Here is an 18,765-nt window from a genome sequence, read left to right on the forward strand (position 1 = left end):
GATGTGATCAGGATAAGCTAATCAAGGGTTCGGGCATAGGCTTGTCGGTACTAGCAACAAGGTCCCAAAGTCCTTTAGATTCAAGCACTTGTTGCATGAAGTTCGGCCAAGAAATAAAATTTGACCTGTTAAAACAAGTTTTATCTGTGAAGACATTTTTGACCATTGCAACATGAGTGGTAGGGTTAGGAGATGGAGATGTGTAATGGGGTTAGGGTGAATAGGGGGGATAGGGTAGGGGAGTTGAGTACACTTGGGAAGGAATCCCAGAGTGCCCACCATGCATATGAGAAGTGTGCATAGTGGATCCAAATGTGGGCATGGGTGAATTGGGGAGTGGCATGGTAATCGCTTGAGGAGCCCATGGTGGAGGGATAGGGACATAGGGAGCAGAGGATGGAAATCCTTGCATAGGAGTGAACCAAGGGATGTGGGACAATGATTTATAAGTAGAGGATGGATATCCTTTCGTCTAAAAGGTCATGTGGGGGGTTGGTGAGTGTCTAGGAGTAGTGAGGGGAATTCCCATCACAATCGTCCCAGAATGGAAGGATGTGGTAAAGTGGGGGTAGGTGAAAGGTACAGTGTTAAAGGGTGGCATTCCCCCTAATGATGTATCAAGAGGTGGAGTGAATGGAGGGTAGGTAGATGGTGGAATGGAGAAAGAGAAAGTGGTAGGAGCGAAGATGGAAGATCTAAATCTTAGAGTGCTTTGAGCTGAAGTGGAATGTAATCCAAGATTTTGGAATGAAGATGTGAGTAGATGTGGAGAAGATAGTGGTAGGATGGGAGGGAGTTGAGAAGTGTGGTTTACTTGCTCAAAGGAAATAGATGGTAGAGGTATACCTGATGAAGGTTATTTGCTTCGAGAGTCTCCACTATTAAAGTTAACATACTGAAAATCATCCAGATCTTGCACAACAAAAGAAGAAATAGGAGAGGGTTTTGGCTCATACGATTCAAAAGGGTTATACGAACCTGAGACAAGGCTCGGCAGAGATAAAGGAGATAGATTGCGAGATGTGCTAAATGTCATAATCTCTCCAAGATGAGAGAGATGGCTAGTCTCACCAATTAGTCTCGATGGAGTAGTAGCACTTGTTGGAGGAGTATAAATCAAACTATATGTGATGTACAAGTACTCCTCAAATTCTTCATTTGTAAGATGGCTAAAATGAGAAGAAGAAGATGGCAAAGGTGAAGGTGTGTCTACCTCCTCTTCAAGATCATAATGCCTTCTTAGAGCCTCCAATGATGGAGAAGCTTGATAGGGCGTCATAGGATCTGAAGAAGAAGATGCCTGAGACATTATGACTCAGAATCGAGTCACTGTGAGTCTCACACAAAGACTAGCCTCCACAATCATTGCAGGATACTCTTTAGAAGAGCACCAACTTTGATACTGTGTGAAGATATGCTAGGGTTTGTATTAGCGAAACATAGCATGTATGACCAAGACTAAAACACAAAGACTTAGACAGAGACAAGCAAAACTCAAACCCTAAACACAAAACCTTAAAACTCAAACTCAAAGACAAACATAGAGATAAGAAGCTTTGAAGTGAATGAATGCTATAAATGAATGTAAAGAGTGTACAAAATGCCCAAGGGCAGAGCAATGCAGTGTCAGAGAGTGATGTCCACTGGAGACGGATCCCAAGTGCTCTGACCACCAGTTAGAGATGAGACTAGTGTACTACCAAAGAAGGTTGAAAGCTGATCACCCGAGGCAGAGAACTGTCAGGCAAAAATAGGAGAGGTGTTTGTTGATGTAGATGACTTGTTGGACAGCAAAAACGCAGGTACTGCAATAGTTGCCCGATGGGAGAGATGGCAACAACTTGTCGCCTAGCACTTGATGCTGAAAACGTAGGCTGATCAGGTGCTATGATGATGCAGCTGATGGAGACCTCCAAACAACAGAGCGATGGTTGAAAACAGGTTGTCTAGGGTTGGATAGTGATGGGCTGCAATTGTGATGGCTGGATAGCAGACGGTAGGTGGCTAATGGCTGAAATCTGCACAGTAGAGTGAGAAACCTGCACAGAAGGATGAGGCTAAATGGTGGGCAACCTATCGATTTATAAATGTTGAAGGGTGTTCCAAAAAATGAGGGTTTTGGGGGACCACTGAAACTCTCTCGAACTGCGCACTAAATTTGCGTTTTTCATTAATCAAGTGTGTTTTGGGGCTATTTAACAATGCTAATCAGCTGTAAAGCATGTTTTAGCTCAACAACTTGATCTCCCTCCATTAAAAGCACCTACTCACAATGTATGTGAAAGTTGTGTACTTGCAAAATGCATTGTGCTTTGTTTCCCAAAGGTGGATCCATGCGTGCTGATAAAAAATTACAACTTATGCATAGTGATGTTTGTGGACCCATGCATGTCAAATCCATTGAAGGATACTTGTACTTTGTTACCTTCATTGATAACATGACTCGTCATTGTTGGGGATATGCTTTGAGGCACAAATCAGAAGTGTTTGCATGCTGGAATATACATCAGATGAACAGTGGCTCCCCATGATCCCCTTTAAATAGAGGTGTACAATATGAATGCTCAATGAGAACTTTGGAGTTTTGTTTTTTGGGGGCTGTAGAAGAGTTGAATAAATTGGCCAATAATCAAGGATTAAATGTGACCTAATGTTTTCATAACTTAACAGCATGTCACAATGGACACAAATATTTTTTTAAAAAAATATAATGATCCACATTTATAATTTGGAAGTGTTTCTTGAAGAGATTAGCACTTTTGAACTACACTGTACTTTTTAATTGTTGACTCCATCCCTCACTTTTGGCTATCCTCCATCATGTCTATAACACTTAGACTGGTTTCTTTCAAGGATGAGCTGGAATTTCCTTATATCTATCTTAGTGCCACATGGCCTGCCCTAAGAATCTGTTATTCTTTTATATCAGGCCTCTTTACTTAAAACTTCCAGGGTTCATGTGCTTGGATTAGGAGATGATGAGCTTGCTACATATTAAACGAATGAGTTTTGTATCAGACTGATCGTTACTACTGAATCATTCAGCTGTGTTATAGGTGACATGGCAGCATGGTCTCAATCTTCTGAAAATTGAACTGAAATGATCATATTTTCAATGTTTATATGGACAGATTCACAAGAGAACAGGTTGACCAGCTTGACAAAAATAAGCAATGGTCGAGAGCATTAGATGGTTCTGACTATTTGCCAGGAATGGTAAGGACTTGAGACAGTTCTAAAATTCTCTTGCTTGCATACCATTATCCACTTCAATGTAGTGTGGGTGCAAATATAAAGTTAATGTGTATTGCTGTGATATCAACACAAATTATGCATCAAGCTGTAACTTGTGTGGCCTTTGTTGACCTCATCAGACTTTTACCAGCTGATCACTGGAGCATACCTGTTCTCTCAATTACTGTCACTTGAAGATATTGACTATGTGATGTTCAGGGCACATGCCGGGGCAAATTGTATCTGACATACATAACAACTTTTGGGATGCACTCATACACATCCTTTTCTAAACATTCAAATTCTTCTATTTCAAATAATGGATTGGAAAGGTGCATCTCGCAAACACATTTGAGAGCTCTTGAAACTTGAAAAATCTTGTGTCTAGGAACATCCCATGTGCATTGGAAGACTTGAAGAGGAGATTCCATGGACCAGAGATGATCTAGTAATATCCATCAGGAGGAGCTGCTGTCTGCAAGCATTTTGTTATTCTCAGATTTTCCTCAGCTCTTGGACATCCTTTGTCATTGACTTTTGTGGTTTGGTGCATTAGGGATCCATTCTCAGAGGATGCCACTTTTTGGCACTCTCCCTTATGACACTCCCATGAGAGACAATGGCTGTTGGACAACCTCTGATGGTTGAGCACACTCAGTTGTATCTCTTCCCTTCATCATTCATTGTTACAACAATGGTTCCTTCTTCATCATAATTTTTCTCATTTGCATTCTTGTTTCAGTTCTTGTGTTAGTTGTGTTTGTACACTAGTTTTCTCTGCAAACCCTACAGTATCTTCACATGGGACAACCACCACGGATAATGCTATACCTCCCTCTGTGGCTTCTCTCTCCAACCCCTCCCAAATTACCTTGAGAGGTGGAGACATCTTTGATGTAATTATGTAGCTCAAGCTTTGTTGTTGAGACCATGTACTCCTTTGATTTTAAGTAAAAAGGAATAACACATATGAACACCTTTTTGTGTGTTGCTCCTACACCTATTCTAACTGTTGTCATCAGGCCAAATAGGAAGTGAGTGAGAGCATAGACAAAAGCACGCTCAAGTGTGCTCTTGATTAGTGGGGTGGAAAAGCATAGCACTCGATGCATGTCATGGGGCTGCACCCATACGTTAGCATGTCCTGTGTCAATGACTTGGTGTAAAGCAAGGATGTATTGAGATTTCCCCTCCCAGCCCTCTGCTAGAGTGTACCTCAATGACCCGCGGTGGTGGCTGCTAGTTCCTGATCACTCCATGTTCTGATAGTATGGGTTAGCTAGGCTGGAAATTTGTAGATGTGTGGTTGTGCTTAAGCATGTAAAGTCTTAGGTTTACTCTTTGAATTGTATTAAAGGAGGCAGAGGCTTTCAGAAAAAAGCTTCTCTGTCACATTTATTCCTAGCTTTAAAACTGAAATTTCTTGATTAACATGTTATTGTGAAATCAAATTGCCCAAGTCAAGTCAGATAGAAAATTTAGTCTATAATCTCCCCATTTGTTGACTGCATAGATTTGAACTTCCTGTTTGTCTCAACCACTTTATGAAAACTAGTGTTGACTATTTGCGAGATCATGCAATTAAGCACTACTTCCTATTGGTATCAACCACATCAAGGATACCATTTTTGACTATTTTTATGATAATGCAATAAAACACCACCAAAAATTTCTCATCCTTGCAAGAACTAGAAGACGAAACTTTCTGCCTTTGACCACTTCATCAAGCTGTATTAGTTCATAGTTTGACTGATGAATGAGATCTTAATAGTTAACCATTACAACATTTTAAGGCTGTTATGGAAGCTTTGCTCATAAATTATTGTATTAAAATTTCAGGTTGGTCTCAACAACATCAAGGAAACCGATTTTGTAAATGTCACTATTCAATCTCTCATGCGGGTAACACCACTCAGAGATTTCTTTTTGATTCCTGACAACTATCAAAATTGCAAGTCTCCACTTGTCCATCGATTTGGGGAGTTGACAAGAAAGATCTGGCATCCACGGAATTTCAAGGGACAGGTAATGATGTTTGGACTACAGAAAATTTCACCCTGCTAACTAGAGTGTGTGTTACTTATAAGGTGTATACACCTATTCAACTTGCTTCCTAGTAAAATATAGTAGCAGATACTGTCACCAAATGAGACCAACAAAACGGTCTGAAAATTACTCCTTTTTTTTTGGTCACTGGAAGGGGCACCCAGTGTGTGCATGCATGTGTGGTTGCAACCTGGATCACATTTTTTGTCCATGTGTGCATATGCTTGTACACGTGTGCATGTTCATGTCTGCAAGGGTGTGTTTTTTGGTGGTACTTCCTCTACCCTTGCTACATACAACTCTTCCTATTTTGCGTATTAACAACCTAGCCACATGGCAATCTTTATCTAGCTAATGTCTGTTTTCAGATCAAATATGCAGCAACACCGGACTTAGAATCCATCATTGATCAGGAGACACCATGTTTATTATGTGCTACTTTTGTGTTTCATAACTCTTTTAAGTTTAAGCAAACATGAGCAAAGTATTGTATGTAGGTTGATGGTAAGGCAGTGTGAGTGTTACAACTTTTGCTGTCTTGTAAATGGATCGGTACGGGTGTTGCAAAGGCTGTTCGGAGCTGGGAGTGAAGGTGCAGAGAGTTGAGAGCAGTAGAGTGAGAGAGTAAGAACGACACTTGATGTTCGGTACAAAAAAGACTAGTGTATCACATTTTAGGTTTTGAATATATATAAAGTACAACAAGTGAAAGGGTGCGTTCACACTCGAACACGGTAAAAGGCACAATGAGCTTTTATTTCTAACAACCTCCCACCTAAAGGCAACATGTCTGAAGGTAGAGGAAAGAATCAGCTAAGTCTATGTATGTACAAAGCTAAAAGACACATATACTATCCAACCCCCATCATTTGGCGGCAATGAGCAAACTGCTCGACTGGAAGACCCTTCGTAAGAAGGTCTGCAGGATTATCATTTGTATGTACGTTGACAAGCTCAATGCCTTTACTCTCAAGTACATCCCTGATAAAGTGATACTTTACCTATATGTGCTTTATTTTTGCGTGAAAGAAAGGATTCCGTGCTAGCATGATAGCACTCTAACTGTCACTGTGGAGGATAGGAACCTCTATAATCCCAAGCTCTGTCACTAGATGTGAAAGCCATAAAGCTTCTTTACATGCCTCTGTGGCAGCCACATATTTTGCCTCTGTAGTAGATAGTGCAACACACTTTTGCAACCTAGATATCCAAGAGACTGCTCCTCTAGTGAACATAAACACATAGCCTGAAGTAGTCTTCCTGCAGTCAAGATGGCTAGCATAGTCTGCATCCGTGAAACCGACAATAGATGACTTCTACTTACCAAAGCAGATACACAAATCCTTTGTGCCCTTAAGGTATCTCATGATACCCTTCACTACTTCACAATGCTTTTTGCCAGGATATGCAATGTATCTGCTAACCACTCCCACCGCAAATGCAATGTCAGGATGTGTAGCAACCATAGCATACATCAAGCTACCAACAGTTGAAGCATAGGGTATCTTGGTCAAAGACCTTTTGATTTGTCTTTGAGTATACACATGCCAAGAATGTGATTGGCCTCACCAAGATATTTCATATCAAAGCTATTGTGTAGACTCTGCTTCAAGGAGTCCAAGGCATGAATATCCTTGCCTGCAATTAGCATGTCATCCACATACAAAACCAAGAGAATAAGGCTGCCATGTGCTGCCTGCTTGGTATATAAGCAATGATAAAATTGAGAACAATAAAATCCCTGAGATTGCATGAATGTATTAAATTTGTGATACCATTCTCATGGTGCTTGCTTCAGCCCATATAGACTTTTGTTGAGTTTACATACCATGTGCTCTTTTCCCTTTGTAACAAAACCGTTAGGTTGTTGCATATAGATTTCCTCATGCAAATCACCGTCATATAAGAATGCGGTTTTTACATCCATTTGTATGAGTTCCATGTCCTCAGATTCAACCAAGTCCAAGATGGTTCGTAGAGTAGTCATTTTGACTACAAAAGAAAATATTTCATCAAAATCAATTCTATGTTCTTGCTTGTACCCTTTAGCAACCAAGCGTGCCTTGTACTTTGACAAAGAACTTGTGGGGAATTAAGTGCCATTGTGCCTTTTACATATGCACGGGTGTGAACACACCCTTAGCACATTTTTACTTTTATATATATATCTATCTAAAAACCTAAAGAGGTACACTCGACATTGTACCCACAAGTTGTGCTCACTCTCACTCCTCTCTCTCTCTTTCTCTCTCTCTCTCTCTCTCTCTCTCTCTCTATCTCTTTGCTGCTGTGTGTAAGCATTGCGTGCCTTGTTCCTCGTGCTCTCTGTCACTACAAAGTGGTATCAGAGCGGGCAAGGAGTGCACGCTTCTTGAGACGTTAGAAGTGAACTGGGCTGCAGAAGGCGAGCAAGTTGTGAGGTCGTGGGTGACAATTGCTGCATGTGCGACATGGTAGCTGACAGGCGAGCTCTTGGCGGGTAGCAGACTGACAGTCGAAAGGAGGGTTGACTGTCAGATGGAGGCAGACGGGCAGAAACGACGTCACGCGGGTAAGTCAGACGAGCTGATGACATGCAACCAAGCGGGACTAGCATGGTGACTGCACGGCAGGTAAGTTATACGAGCTGACGACTTGCAATCAGGCAAGATGGCGAGGCAACTGACGGGCGCCACGTGATAGAACGCCGGTCCCGTCACACAGCTTGCTTGGATCCGTCTTTTTTTTTGTAAAAACAAGAATCTTTATTTTCTTTTCAAATTCCTTTTTGGAAATTCCATCTCTTGGCGGGAGTTCATGCACTGGATGCACAAGTCACAGATTTGTGCAGATCTGGCCCAAAAATTTGGGGCTTTTCTCGGACTTAGGGACCTTGGACAATCTTCTCAGAAATTGCAAAATACATGCACATTTGCTCGAGAATTTTGGGGCTTTTCATGTACATGCAAGAATTGGGCTGAAATTTACCCAATTTCTCGATATTGATGCACATTGGACCCCGTGCAATTTGGGGCTTTTGCTGTTTGGGCAAAATTTGTGCGCCATTTGGTCATTTTATGTACATGCGGGTTTAATTCCATGCAATTTAGACATCTAACACTTGAAAAAATTTGGGGGTTTTGCTGAAATTGCTCTATTTTGGCAAAATTGGTCTATTTTGTGCATATCGGAAATAGTAAAGATGTATGGTTGATGCTTTGAGCAAAAAAATTTTGGGGCTTTTGACCGTGCGTGTCAAATTTTGTGCCTGTGGGTACATGTACAACAGAAATTGCAGCTAAAATTTGGAACTTCTCATGTAATGTGATGTATTTGCCCTTGGAACAGCTGTAATCGGTTGCGGAGTGCTGTAGCACAAGTTTTAGTGCTTCTGAAAATTTATCTGCAGATCTGAAATTTCTGCTTCTATGTGGCTATTTATTGCTGGTTGGTACTTGTTTTACCTTGGTCACTTGTGTGACAGTTTGGGCCTGCATTTGTTGAATTTTCTAGTCACATTTGGGCTGAAAATCATGGCTGGCAGCAGTGATAGCAGTAATCTCATGCACATTAAGAAGCTTGAAGGAGCACATAACTTTGTAGTCTAGCAAAAACAGTGCTACAATATCCTGTTGCAGAAGAAGCAGGCAAAGCCGATTAAGACCAAAGGGGCAAAGCCCGCAGACATGAAACAGGAGGATTGAGATGAGTTAAATGAGCTTGCACGCTCAACCATCGAGCTATCGATTTCTGATGCCTTGGTGTTTAACATTGAAGGTTTGGATTCTGCATATGCTATTTGGACTCGATTGGAAGAACTATATGCACAGAAGAGTGCCGCAAGCAAAGTGTATTGGTTGAAAAAGCTTATGGATTTGCGTATGAAAGAGGGTACAACAATGTCTACTCACTTGAGTGAGTTTAGCTCCATTTTCAGCCAGCTGGTTGCCTCGAAGTTCTTGATTGATGAAAAATTTAAGGCTACATTCTTGCTTTGCACTTTGCTAGAGAGTTGGGATACATTCAGGACTGCTATGAGCAATTCTAATGTGATTCTTTTGTATGCTGATGTAGATAGTGCTCTACTCATGGAAAAAATGAATCAGTGGAACAATGCATCCAGTAAGTCTTCCAGTGCTTTGGATACTAGGGGCAGATCACAGCAGAAAGGAAAATCTGATAGCAAGGGACGCAGTAAGTCACATGGCAAGGATGTTGAATGCCGTCATTGTGGCAAAAAGGGTCACTTTAAACGTGACTGCTACAAATGGAAGAAAAAAAAAGAAAAGGGTAAGAAGACAGATGACAGCAAGGAAGAGAAGAAAGAGAGTTAGCCTAAGAAGAGCAATGTCAAAATTGAAGAGGTGAATGTAGTTACTCATGACAGTGACAGTGGGAATGACGTACTCTTGGTCTCTTCACACTTTAGTGGACATGTTTTACTTGCAGATACAGATGATGACATGTATACTTGGATTCTCGATTCAGGTGCTTCCTTTCATGTCACCCCTCATCGTGAGTGGCTCTCTGACTATACAGGGGGTCGACATGGCGTTGTCAATCTTGGGGACAACTATGCATGTGACATTGCAAGTATTGGCAGTGTGCAGTTGTAGTTTCAGCATGGTTCTGTCTTTACGCTTCAGCATGTACGGCATGTACATCTGCTCGATAAGAGCTTGATTAGCACAAGGCAGCTAGATGACGATGGATTTCATACCACCTTTGGTGATGGGAAATTGAAGATTTGTAAGGGATTTAGAGTGATTGCCAGAGGTTGTAAAAGTGATATCTTGTATCCTCTCCATGTATCTAGTGTGAGTGATCATGTTATTGCCGTGATCGAGCAGCAACCAAGTGTTTCTTTGTGGCATGGCCAGTTGGGACACATGAGTCAAACTGGAATGAAAGTGCTTTCTCGTTTGGGTTACTTGCCTTGTTTTCGTTATGCTGATTTTGAGTATTGTGATCATTGTGTTTATGGTAAATATACACAGACATCTCATAAGAAGTCTCTTTCACTGAAATCTTCTTCTCTAGAGTTAGTACATTCCGATATATGTCAAATGCCAAGGTTATCTTTAGGGAAAAATAAATATTTTGTCACCTTTGTCGATCATGCTACACAGAAGATATGGGTTTACATTATTCGTAGCAAGGATAAAATGCTTGATAAGTTTAAAAAATTCTTGGCATTGGTTGAAAATCAGATTGATAAGACACTTAAGTGTCTTCTCTCTGACAATGGTGGGGAATATGTGTCCAAGGCCTTTGAGGTTGTGATGACAAAGGGATAAAGAGGGAGCTCACTGCCCCTCATAATCCACCCCAAAATGAAGTTGCAGAGCATATGAATCGGACAATACAGGATAAGGTCCGTACGATGCTGTCTCATGCTGCATTACCCCATGGTTTTGGGGCAGAGGCTGTTATGATAGCCGTACACTTTATTAATCGGTCACCAAACAAGTCTTTGAAGGGGGGGGGGGGGGGAAGTTCCCCAAGAAGTGTAGTCGGGCAAGCCACCTTCGTATGCACACTTGAAAGCGTTTGGCTACGAAGCATTTGTGTATATTCATAAAGAAAAACGCAGCAAACTTGAGCCAAAGTCCTGTAAATACATTTTTCTAGGGTATGGTGACGAGGATGAAATGGGGTATAGATTATGGGATCTCGAGAAAAGGAAAGTAGTACGCAGCAATGATGTTATCTTCCGGGAAGATCGCATGCATAAACAAACTAAAAAGACTGAGAAGGTCCGTAGGGTTGTATTCTAGGAAGAAATACATTTTGAATAGCTAAATGTGCCCGCTGTACAACAGCAAATACCTGCTGTAAATGAACTTGCAAATGCAGAAAATAATGTTGGAAATGATCAGCTAGCTATTGCCCATGATAATGAGCCACTACATGTGCAGGAACAGCTAGGACAGCAAGCTGAAAATGCTCAACAGCTAGCAAACAATGATCATTGGGTTAGGAGATCATCTAGGGCTACTAGACAACTTGATAGATTTTTTCTTGGTGCAAACAATGTGGTTGATTATGTCATGTTGACAGACTGTGGTGAACCATTTTGCTTCAAGGAAGCAATGGACAGACAGGACATCAAGAAATGGTATAAAGCCATGTTGTCAGAGATGGAATCTCTTGAGAAAAATGACACTTGGGACTTGGTACAGTTGCCTAAAGGATAGAAAAACCTTCCATATAAACGGGTTTACAAGATGAAGGTCAGTTTTGGTTCCTCGCCAAAGTACAAAGCAAGATTGGTTGTGGAGGGGTACAAGCAGGAACATGGAGTTGATTTTGATGAGATATTCTCTCCTATAGTCAAGATGACTACATTGAGAACCATTTTGGGCTTGGTTGCAGTTGAAGATATGGAGCTCATATAGATGGATGTAAAGATTGCATTCTTACATGGTGGTCTGCATGAAGATATATATATGCAGCAGTTTGAAGGGTTTGTGGCAAAAGGGAAAGAGAAGATGGTATGTAAACTCGAAAGGAGTTTGTATAGGCTGAAACAGGTACCAAGAGAATGGTATCATAAGTTTGATACATTTATGTAGTCTCAAGGTTTTCATAGAAGTCAAGTGGATCACTGCTTGTACACCAAGAAGGCAATAGATGGTAGCCTGATTATCTTGGTTCTGTGTGTTGATGACATGCTGATTGTTGGTAGGGATACTCATGCCTTGGACTCACTGAAGCAAAGTCTTTATGGCAGCTTTGACATGAAGGATCTTGGTGATGCAAATCACATTCTTGGCATGCGAATACTTAGAGATAGGTTAAAAGGATTACTCTATCTATCTCAGCAGGAGTATATTTCCAAGGTTTTGCAGCGTTTCAATATGGAGGGAGGGAAAATAATTGGGTTTCCATTGCCTCCATATGTGAAACTTGGTGTAGAGAACAGCCCTACATCTCATGATGAGAAGGGTGAAATGGCCAAGATACCATATGCTTCAGCTGTTGGCAGTTTCATGTATGCTATGGTTGATATATATCTGGTGGGAGAGCTTGGCATTACAGAGTTACCTGTTCTCCATTGTGATAGTCAGAGTGCTATCATGCTAGCACGGAATCCCGTCTTTCATGCAAAGACGAAGCACATATAGGCGAAGTATCACTTCATTAGAGATGTACTTGATAGCAAGAGCATTGAGCTTGTCAAAGTGCATAGAGATGATAATCTTGTAAACCTTCTTATGAAGGGTCTTCCAGAAGAGCGGTTTGCTCATTGTCGACAGATGATGGGAGTTGGATAGATATATGTATTTCAGCTTTGTACATACTTAGACTTAGCTGATTATTTTCTCCTCTTAAGGCACATTGCCTTTAGGTGGGAGATTGTTGGGAATAAAGGGCCATCATGCCTTTTACATGTGCATGGGTGTGAACACACCCTTAGCACATTTGTACTTTCATATATATATATATCTATCTAAAAACCTAAAGAGGTACACTCGACATTGTACCCACAAGTCGTGCTCACTCTCACTCTCTACTTTGCTTGCTCTCTCTCTCTCTCTCTCTCTCTCTCTCTCTCTCTCTCTACTGCTGTGTGTAAGCACTACGTGTCTTGATCCTCGTGCTCTCTGTCACTACAGAAACAAAAGTGATTTTCATTTTGTAAATCCATTTGCAGGATAGCACATTTTTTCCTTTTGGTAAATGTACCAAATCCCAAGTGCCATTCTTCATAAGAGATTCCATTTCTGATAGCATTGCTTTTTGCCATTTTTTACTCTCTCGTCTGTCCATTGCTTCCTTGAAGCATGATGGTTTACCACAATCTGTTAACATAATCAGCCACATAGTTTACTCCAGGAATAAATCTATTTGACTATTTTTGCACTCTGGTCGATCTACTGACCCAGTGGTCAATATTTGCTGGCTGTTCAGCCTGCAAATCTGCATTAACAGCTTGCTGTGCTGCAGGTACAATTTGCTGCATAGCTGGTTCAGGTTGTTCTAGGTGCACATGTTCTTACTGAATTTGTGGGACATCATGGGCAAGATCCCACTGATCATTTACATCATCATTCCCTAAAATTTCAGGGACATTTTCAGCAGGTATTTGCTGCTGTCTAACGGGCATTCTTTGTTGTCGTATTGGTACATCCTCTCGAAATACAACCCTTCGGACCTCCTCTGTTCTTTCGGGCTGTTTGTACATGCGATCTTCCCAGAAGATGACAACATTGCTGCGTACTACTTTTCTTTTCTCGGGATCCCATAATCTATACCCCATTTCACCTTCATCACCATATCCTAGGAAAATACATTTGCATAACTTTGGCTGAGGTTTGCTGTGTTCTTTCTTGTGTATGTGCACAAATGCCTCGTAGCCAAACACTTTCAAGTGTGCATACAAAGGTGGCTTGTCCGACCACGCTTCTTGGGGAACTTTTTTCCTCAATTCCTCCCCTCCCCTCCCCCCCTCCCCCCCTCCCCCCCTCCCCCCCCAACCAAGACCTATTTGGTGACCGATTAATCAAGTGTACAGTTGTCATAACAGCCTCTGCCCAGAAACTGCTGTCATTGTTTCCAGCCATAATTTGCAGTCCGAAATTGACTAACTAGTCACCAAAGGCAAGCCCAAAGATGACACAAGTGACCACAATGCACAAGAGTACCAAAATCCCAAGATTGCAGAAATTTCAGAATTAAAAAATGTCATTTGCTGCACCCCTCAAGCAATTTCTAAGACAATTAGAGACCAAGCCAACAGTTACATGTGAAATCCCCAAAATTTGACTGCAATTTCTGCTCCAAAGGCATTCCCGAGCACAAATTTGACAATTTGGGTCAAAAGCCCTAAATTTTTAGAGGATAATACGTTCAGATTGCATCAATTCAAGTACCCAAGTTCATATACCAAGCAATTCTTGCACAAATTGATGAAATTCTGCAAAAGCCCCAATTTTCTGGGGTTTGGTGTGCACAAATTTCACTGAAATGTGAAAAGCCCCAAATTTTCATGGGCAAATGTGCACTGATTTTGCAATTTCTGAGTCAGATTGTACACTTCTGCATTAAAGTCCCCAAATCTAGGAAAAGCTCCAATTTTCTTGGGGAAAATTTGGCTTTGTGCCTTTGCGTGTGAACGCCCGATGAAGAACAGAGAAACAAAAGGATATTTCTTTTAAAAAAAAGACGCTGACCTCTGCCCATCGTCACCTGGCCTCACGTGCCATGTTCATGGCGACTGGTCCTGGTCGTTAGTCCGTGTCAGCCTGGTTGCCATCTCATCAGCTGCCGTCTTGTCGGTAGCCTGAACCAGGTTGCATGTCGCCTGGCTGGTCGGGTGGTCCCGTTTGGCCTGGTCAACCTTGCGTGTCACCTGGTTGGCCGCGTGCAGGTGCAATAGTCGTTGACGAAGATGCCGCCTGTTACTGCTCGCTACTGCCTCTCCTGCACTTGCTGAACACTGACAACTGGTGCTTGAAGCTCCTGCTCACTTGTCACGCGGCCTGATGACTGTCATTGGCTTCGGGAAGCATGCACGGCCTGTGTGCTCTGATACCAGTTTGTTGCAAAGGCTGTTCGGAGTTGAGAGTGAAGGTGCAGAGAGTTGAGAGCAGTAGAGTGAGAGAGTGAGAACGACACTTGATGTTTGGTACAAAAAAGACTAGTGTACCACATTTTAGGTTTTGAATATATATAAAGTACAAGTGAAAGGGTGCGTTCACACCCGAACATGGTAAAAGGCACGGCGAGCCTTTATTCCCAACAACAGGAGCTGTACTAACAGGGATGCAGAAGTTTTAGTTGATGGTTAAACTAGATATGTTTCCTTGGGTAATTGAAGTTTCCATGTCTTGATAACTAGGACAAGGATGAAAACTTGTCTGAGGATGTGATGGTTCTAACTACTTTATTATTATAGCAAGCTACTAGAGACAAGCTGAAAATTCATTACGCTTTAACCAGATCAACTCTCATAAGACATTTCCAGTTAAGGGAAAAAGTTCGAAAAAGAGTAACAATTTTAATCTTGGGAGAAAGTGAAACAAGATTTACAATATAAAAAAGGAAACATTTTTTCAATGTTAAGGTCATAATAATAGCTATTTTACATATGAGCTAAGTTGTAACCAATATCACTTGTCACCTTAAAAGAGGGAAAAGTGAGTACTGTGCAAGTCTGATGAAGGGTAAGTTGCCTGATGTATCATGAATGTGTTTCTGTTACTGTGGACCTCTTTATTGTATACATTTGATAGTGGGTTTTACAAGCCTTTTAATTGAATAAGTGCATCTAGAAACTGCAAAGATCTAAGATCTATGTCACTTCAAATTTAAAAATACATTTCATCAAGCCAACCGGAACTCAAGATAAGTTTCAGATCATTGAATTACATCTGAAGATTTTTCATTTCACCTAATGCGTAATACTCGTATGGGTATTGAAGTCTGGAAGAAGTATGATTGGCAGCCTCCGTTTCACAGCCTCTAGTTGACACATATGTGGCCTCAAACTTTCACATCTTCAAGGGACAGGGTATATGTTAAAAGTAATATGGGATTGGATATTGACCACCTAAGATAGCTGTGATCCATTAGATTGCACTGTGATTGAATTGTGGAAGGCTCTAATCTACACTTCTGCATTGTATTGTGATCTAATCTCTTTTTTTAAAACTTTGGTCTACATTCTTGATTAAATTTTATTCAGTTCTGGTTTATGCATGTACCTACAGGTAAGCCCCCATGAATTTCTCCAGGCCGTGATGGTTGCTAGCAAGAAGCGGTTTCGCATTGGAGTGCAGTCTGATCCAGTTGAATTTATGTCCTGGCTGCTTAACACACTTCACACAGATCTCGGAGGTGGAAAGAAACCCAACAGCAGTGTTATTTACAGGTGTTTCCAGGTTGGTGCTATTTTCTCCATTAAATTCTGCACCTTACCTTAGTGCCAAGGTTTGAAGCAGTAAAAAGGAGGAAAAATTTGCTATATCCTCATCGAAGAGAGATTTATGCATGGTGTCAAGTTTCAACTGCCATTTATTATTGGTACTTTAAATGAGCCAGCTGCCAGGAGGTGCAGCAGCTAGCAGGCTGTATGAAGATTAATTGTCATCTTTATAAACATGTCCAGAGTTTGAGAATCAGTTCTAGTTCTTCAAGTTGCATAACCAATTTATGCAGGGCGAGTTGGAGGTAGTGAAAGAATTCCAGCGTAAAAATGTTGCTGAAAGGAAGGAGGATACAGATAAGCCTTCTGAAGAAGAAAAAACCATTCCTAGTGATCTTGAGAGAGAGGTCAGCAGAATGCCATTCTTGATGCTTGGTTTAGATCTGCCTCCTCCGCCTCTCTTCAAAGACGTCATGGAGAAAAACATAATTCCTCAGGTTATGATCTGGATCTTCTGATGGTGAAGTACTTTTTGAAGCTTACCATTTAGTAAATAAACATCTGGGCTGTGGTGACAGGAAGGCCTTTCCTGCAGGTTCCATTGTTCAACATTCTGAAGAAGTTTGATGGAGAATCTGTTACTGAAGTTGTAAGACCCCAGCTGGCTAGGATGCGATATCGTGTTACAAGGCTTCCCCAGTACATAATTTTACACATGCGTAGATTTACTAAAAACAATTTTTTTGTTGAGAAAAATCCAACGCTTGGTAAGGCCATTTTCCCTTTTGCTCTGTTAGGTTGGGGTTTTCTCTGAATGTCTCTTTCCTTTCTAAAGCTATGATGATCTTATCTGGCCTTTTTCCAGTCAATTTTCCGGTGAAAAACTTGGAATTGAAAGACTATATTCCATTGCCAGTCCCAAAGAAGAATGAAAGAATTGGCTCCAAATATGATTTAATTGCAAACATTGTTCATGATGGGAAACCTGGTGAAGGTTCATACAGAGTATTTGTACAGCGAAAGTCAGAGGAAATATGGTGAGTTCATGTTAGCTTTGTCAAATTTCATTCAACATCAAATGACAACTAATAGTCAATTTCTTTACTTTTAGGTATGAAATGCAGGATCTACATGTTGCCGAGACTCTACCTCAAATGACAACTAATAGTCGATTTCTCTACTTTTAGGTATGAAATGCAGGATCTACATGTTGCTGAGACTCTACCTCAAATGGTTGCCTTATCGGAGGCATACATGCAGATTTACGAACAGCAGCAGAGCAGTTCGCAGTGACCACTTTCTACTGAAAGACAAGAGTAGATCCTGTTTACATGTTGATCGTGCAATTAAGGTTCATAATTTTTGAGGAGGGTTTTAATGCGAGCATCTGTGAATTGATATTCACTGCTGCTCACTTTAGTTTGGGTGAATGAGACATCTGGCACATACGTGATCAAGTTTACACATGTGAAAGCATATGTTCTCCTCCCCACATTGCCATCTTTGCTTTGGGTGCAAAATGCCAATCCGCAGAATCAGCAGGACATTACTGGCAAAATCAGGGGCTGATTATCCAATGGTGAAGTGTAAAGTGGGTTGGTGACTCTTGCTACACAATGCCAGCTCAACGATTATTTTCATATTCAACAACATTCCAAGGATAACGAATTCTACATTTGCGTGAAAAGGATTGTAATTGGGGGCTTTGAGCAAGAATTGCATCATTAAAAATCATATTGGACCTGTTGAGTGATTGATTCTGAAACATTAAATTGATGCCATGCTTAGGTGGATCTTGATTCTATCTAGGTCTGCTGGACATAATTGTCCCTGTGTGTGTTGCAGACAGGCCTCTACATGCAATGACATTCATATAATAGGTGGGGATGATACTAAATGTGATTGATAGCTTTGAACAAAGTATTTGTAATATAGAATCCATGTTTGTGTTAGACACTTTTAAAATGCGGCAAGATGATTTACTTCATCCATCTAGCATTGGATAAAATAAAGGCATTGGAGTTATACTGCAGAATACATACCACCTATGTGAAAACTGAAACCAGTACCATAGAAACACAATGGCCATTGGGGGACTCCGACCCACAACCTCATGGTTATGAGCCAAGTCTTGACAACAACTAGGGTATCAGTTTGGGGAGCGTATTGAAAAGTGGAACCATGAGCTCTGTAAAGCACGTTTTCCCGAAGGGTATGAAGAAGTGGTAAGTTAACCATGGGTGAATAAAGAAAATATATGGAAGACAATTACCCTTGGGAAAGTATCTCACCATGTCTAGGTAGGTAAGTATTTTTTCAAATGACCAACAAAAGCGACCCTCGATTTATCAAATAGCTATGTGTGATGTGGGAAAGGGACACTAGATGTACCACCCAAGACAAAAGGATGAGGAGAGAAGGAGAAAGGAGGGGAGAAGATGAAGAGACAAGGAGGAGGAGGTGAATGTGGATATAAGCTATTCAAGTCCATTTTGGTCACACCTATTATTGAGGGCATAAAATTTTTGAACATTGTTCTAACTACAATGTTGTTTAGTGAGCATGTTGGAAGACAGTGATCCTTTGGAAACCATCTCCCCAAGTCAAGGCACATAAGTACCTGTCCAAATGGTTTG

General features: G+C 41.1%; 1 protein-coding gene across 3 annotated transcripts in view; it reads left to right on the forward strand.

Annotated features, from left to right (window-relative positions):
• The window catches only part of LOC148010338 (uncharacterized), an 85,735-nt gene extending 67,639 nt beyond the window's left edge, over positions 1-18,096 (forward strand). For 2 of the 3 annotated variants that reach the window (XM_087672255.1, XM_087672254.1), the window contains 7 exons: positions 3,132-3,216; positions 5,074-5,259; positions 15,975-16,145; positions 16,423-16,626; positions 16,725-16,896; positions 16,995-17,166; positions 17,317-18,096. In XM_087672255.1, coding sequence (XP_087528381.1) covers positions 3,132-3,216; positions 5,074-5,259; positions 15,975-16,145; positions 16,423-16,626; positions 16,725-16,896; positions 16,995-17,166; positions 17,317-17,422 — 1,096 coding nt within the window. In that variant the 3' untranslated portion in view covers positions 17,423-18,096. Of the gene's footprint in view, positions 1-3,131; positions 3,217-5,073; positions 5,260-15,974; positions 16,146-16,422; positions 16,627-16,724; positions 16,897-16,994; positions 17,167-17,240 lie in introns of all 3 variants that reach the window. The other variant, XM_087672256.1, reaches the window with a different exon arrangement.
• Positions 18,097-18,765: the final 669 nt, after the last annotated feature.

Source organism: Lygodium microphyllum, chromosome 29 (assembly GCF_053477565.2).
Source record: "Lygodium microphyllum isolate KBCC chromosome 29, Lygodium_microphyllum_v1.1.10, whole genome shotgun sequence".
NCBI classification, from domain to species: Eukaryota; Viridiplantae; Streptophyta; class Polypodiopsida; order Schizaeales; family Lygodiaceae; genus Lygodium; species Lygodium microphyllum.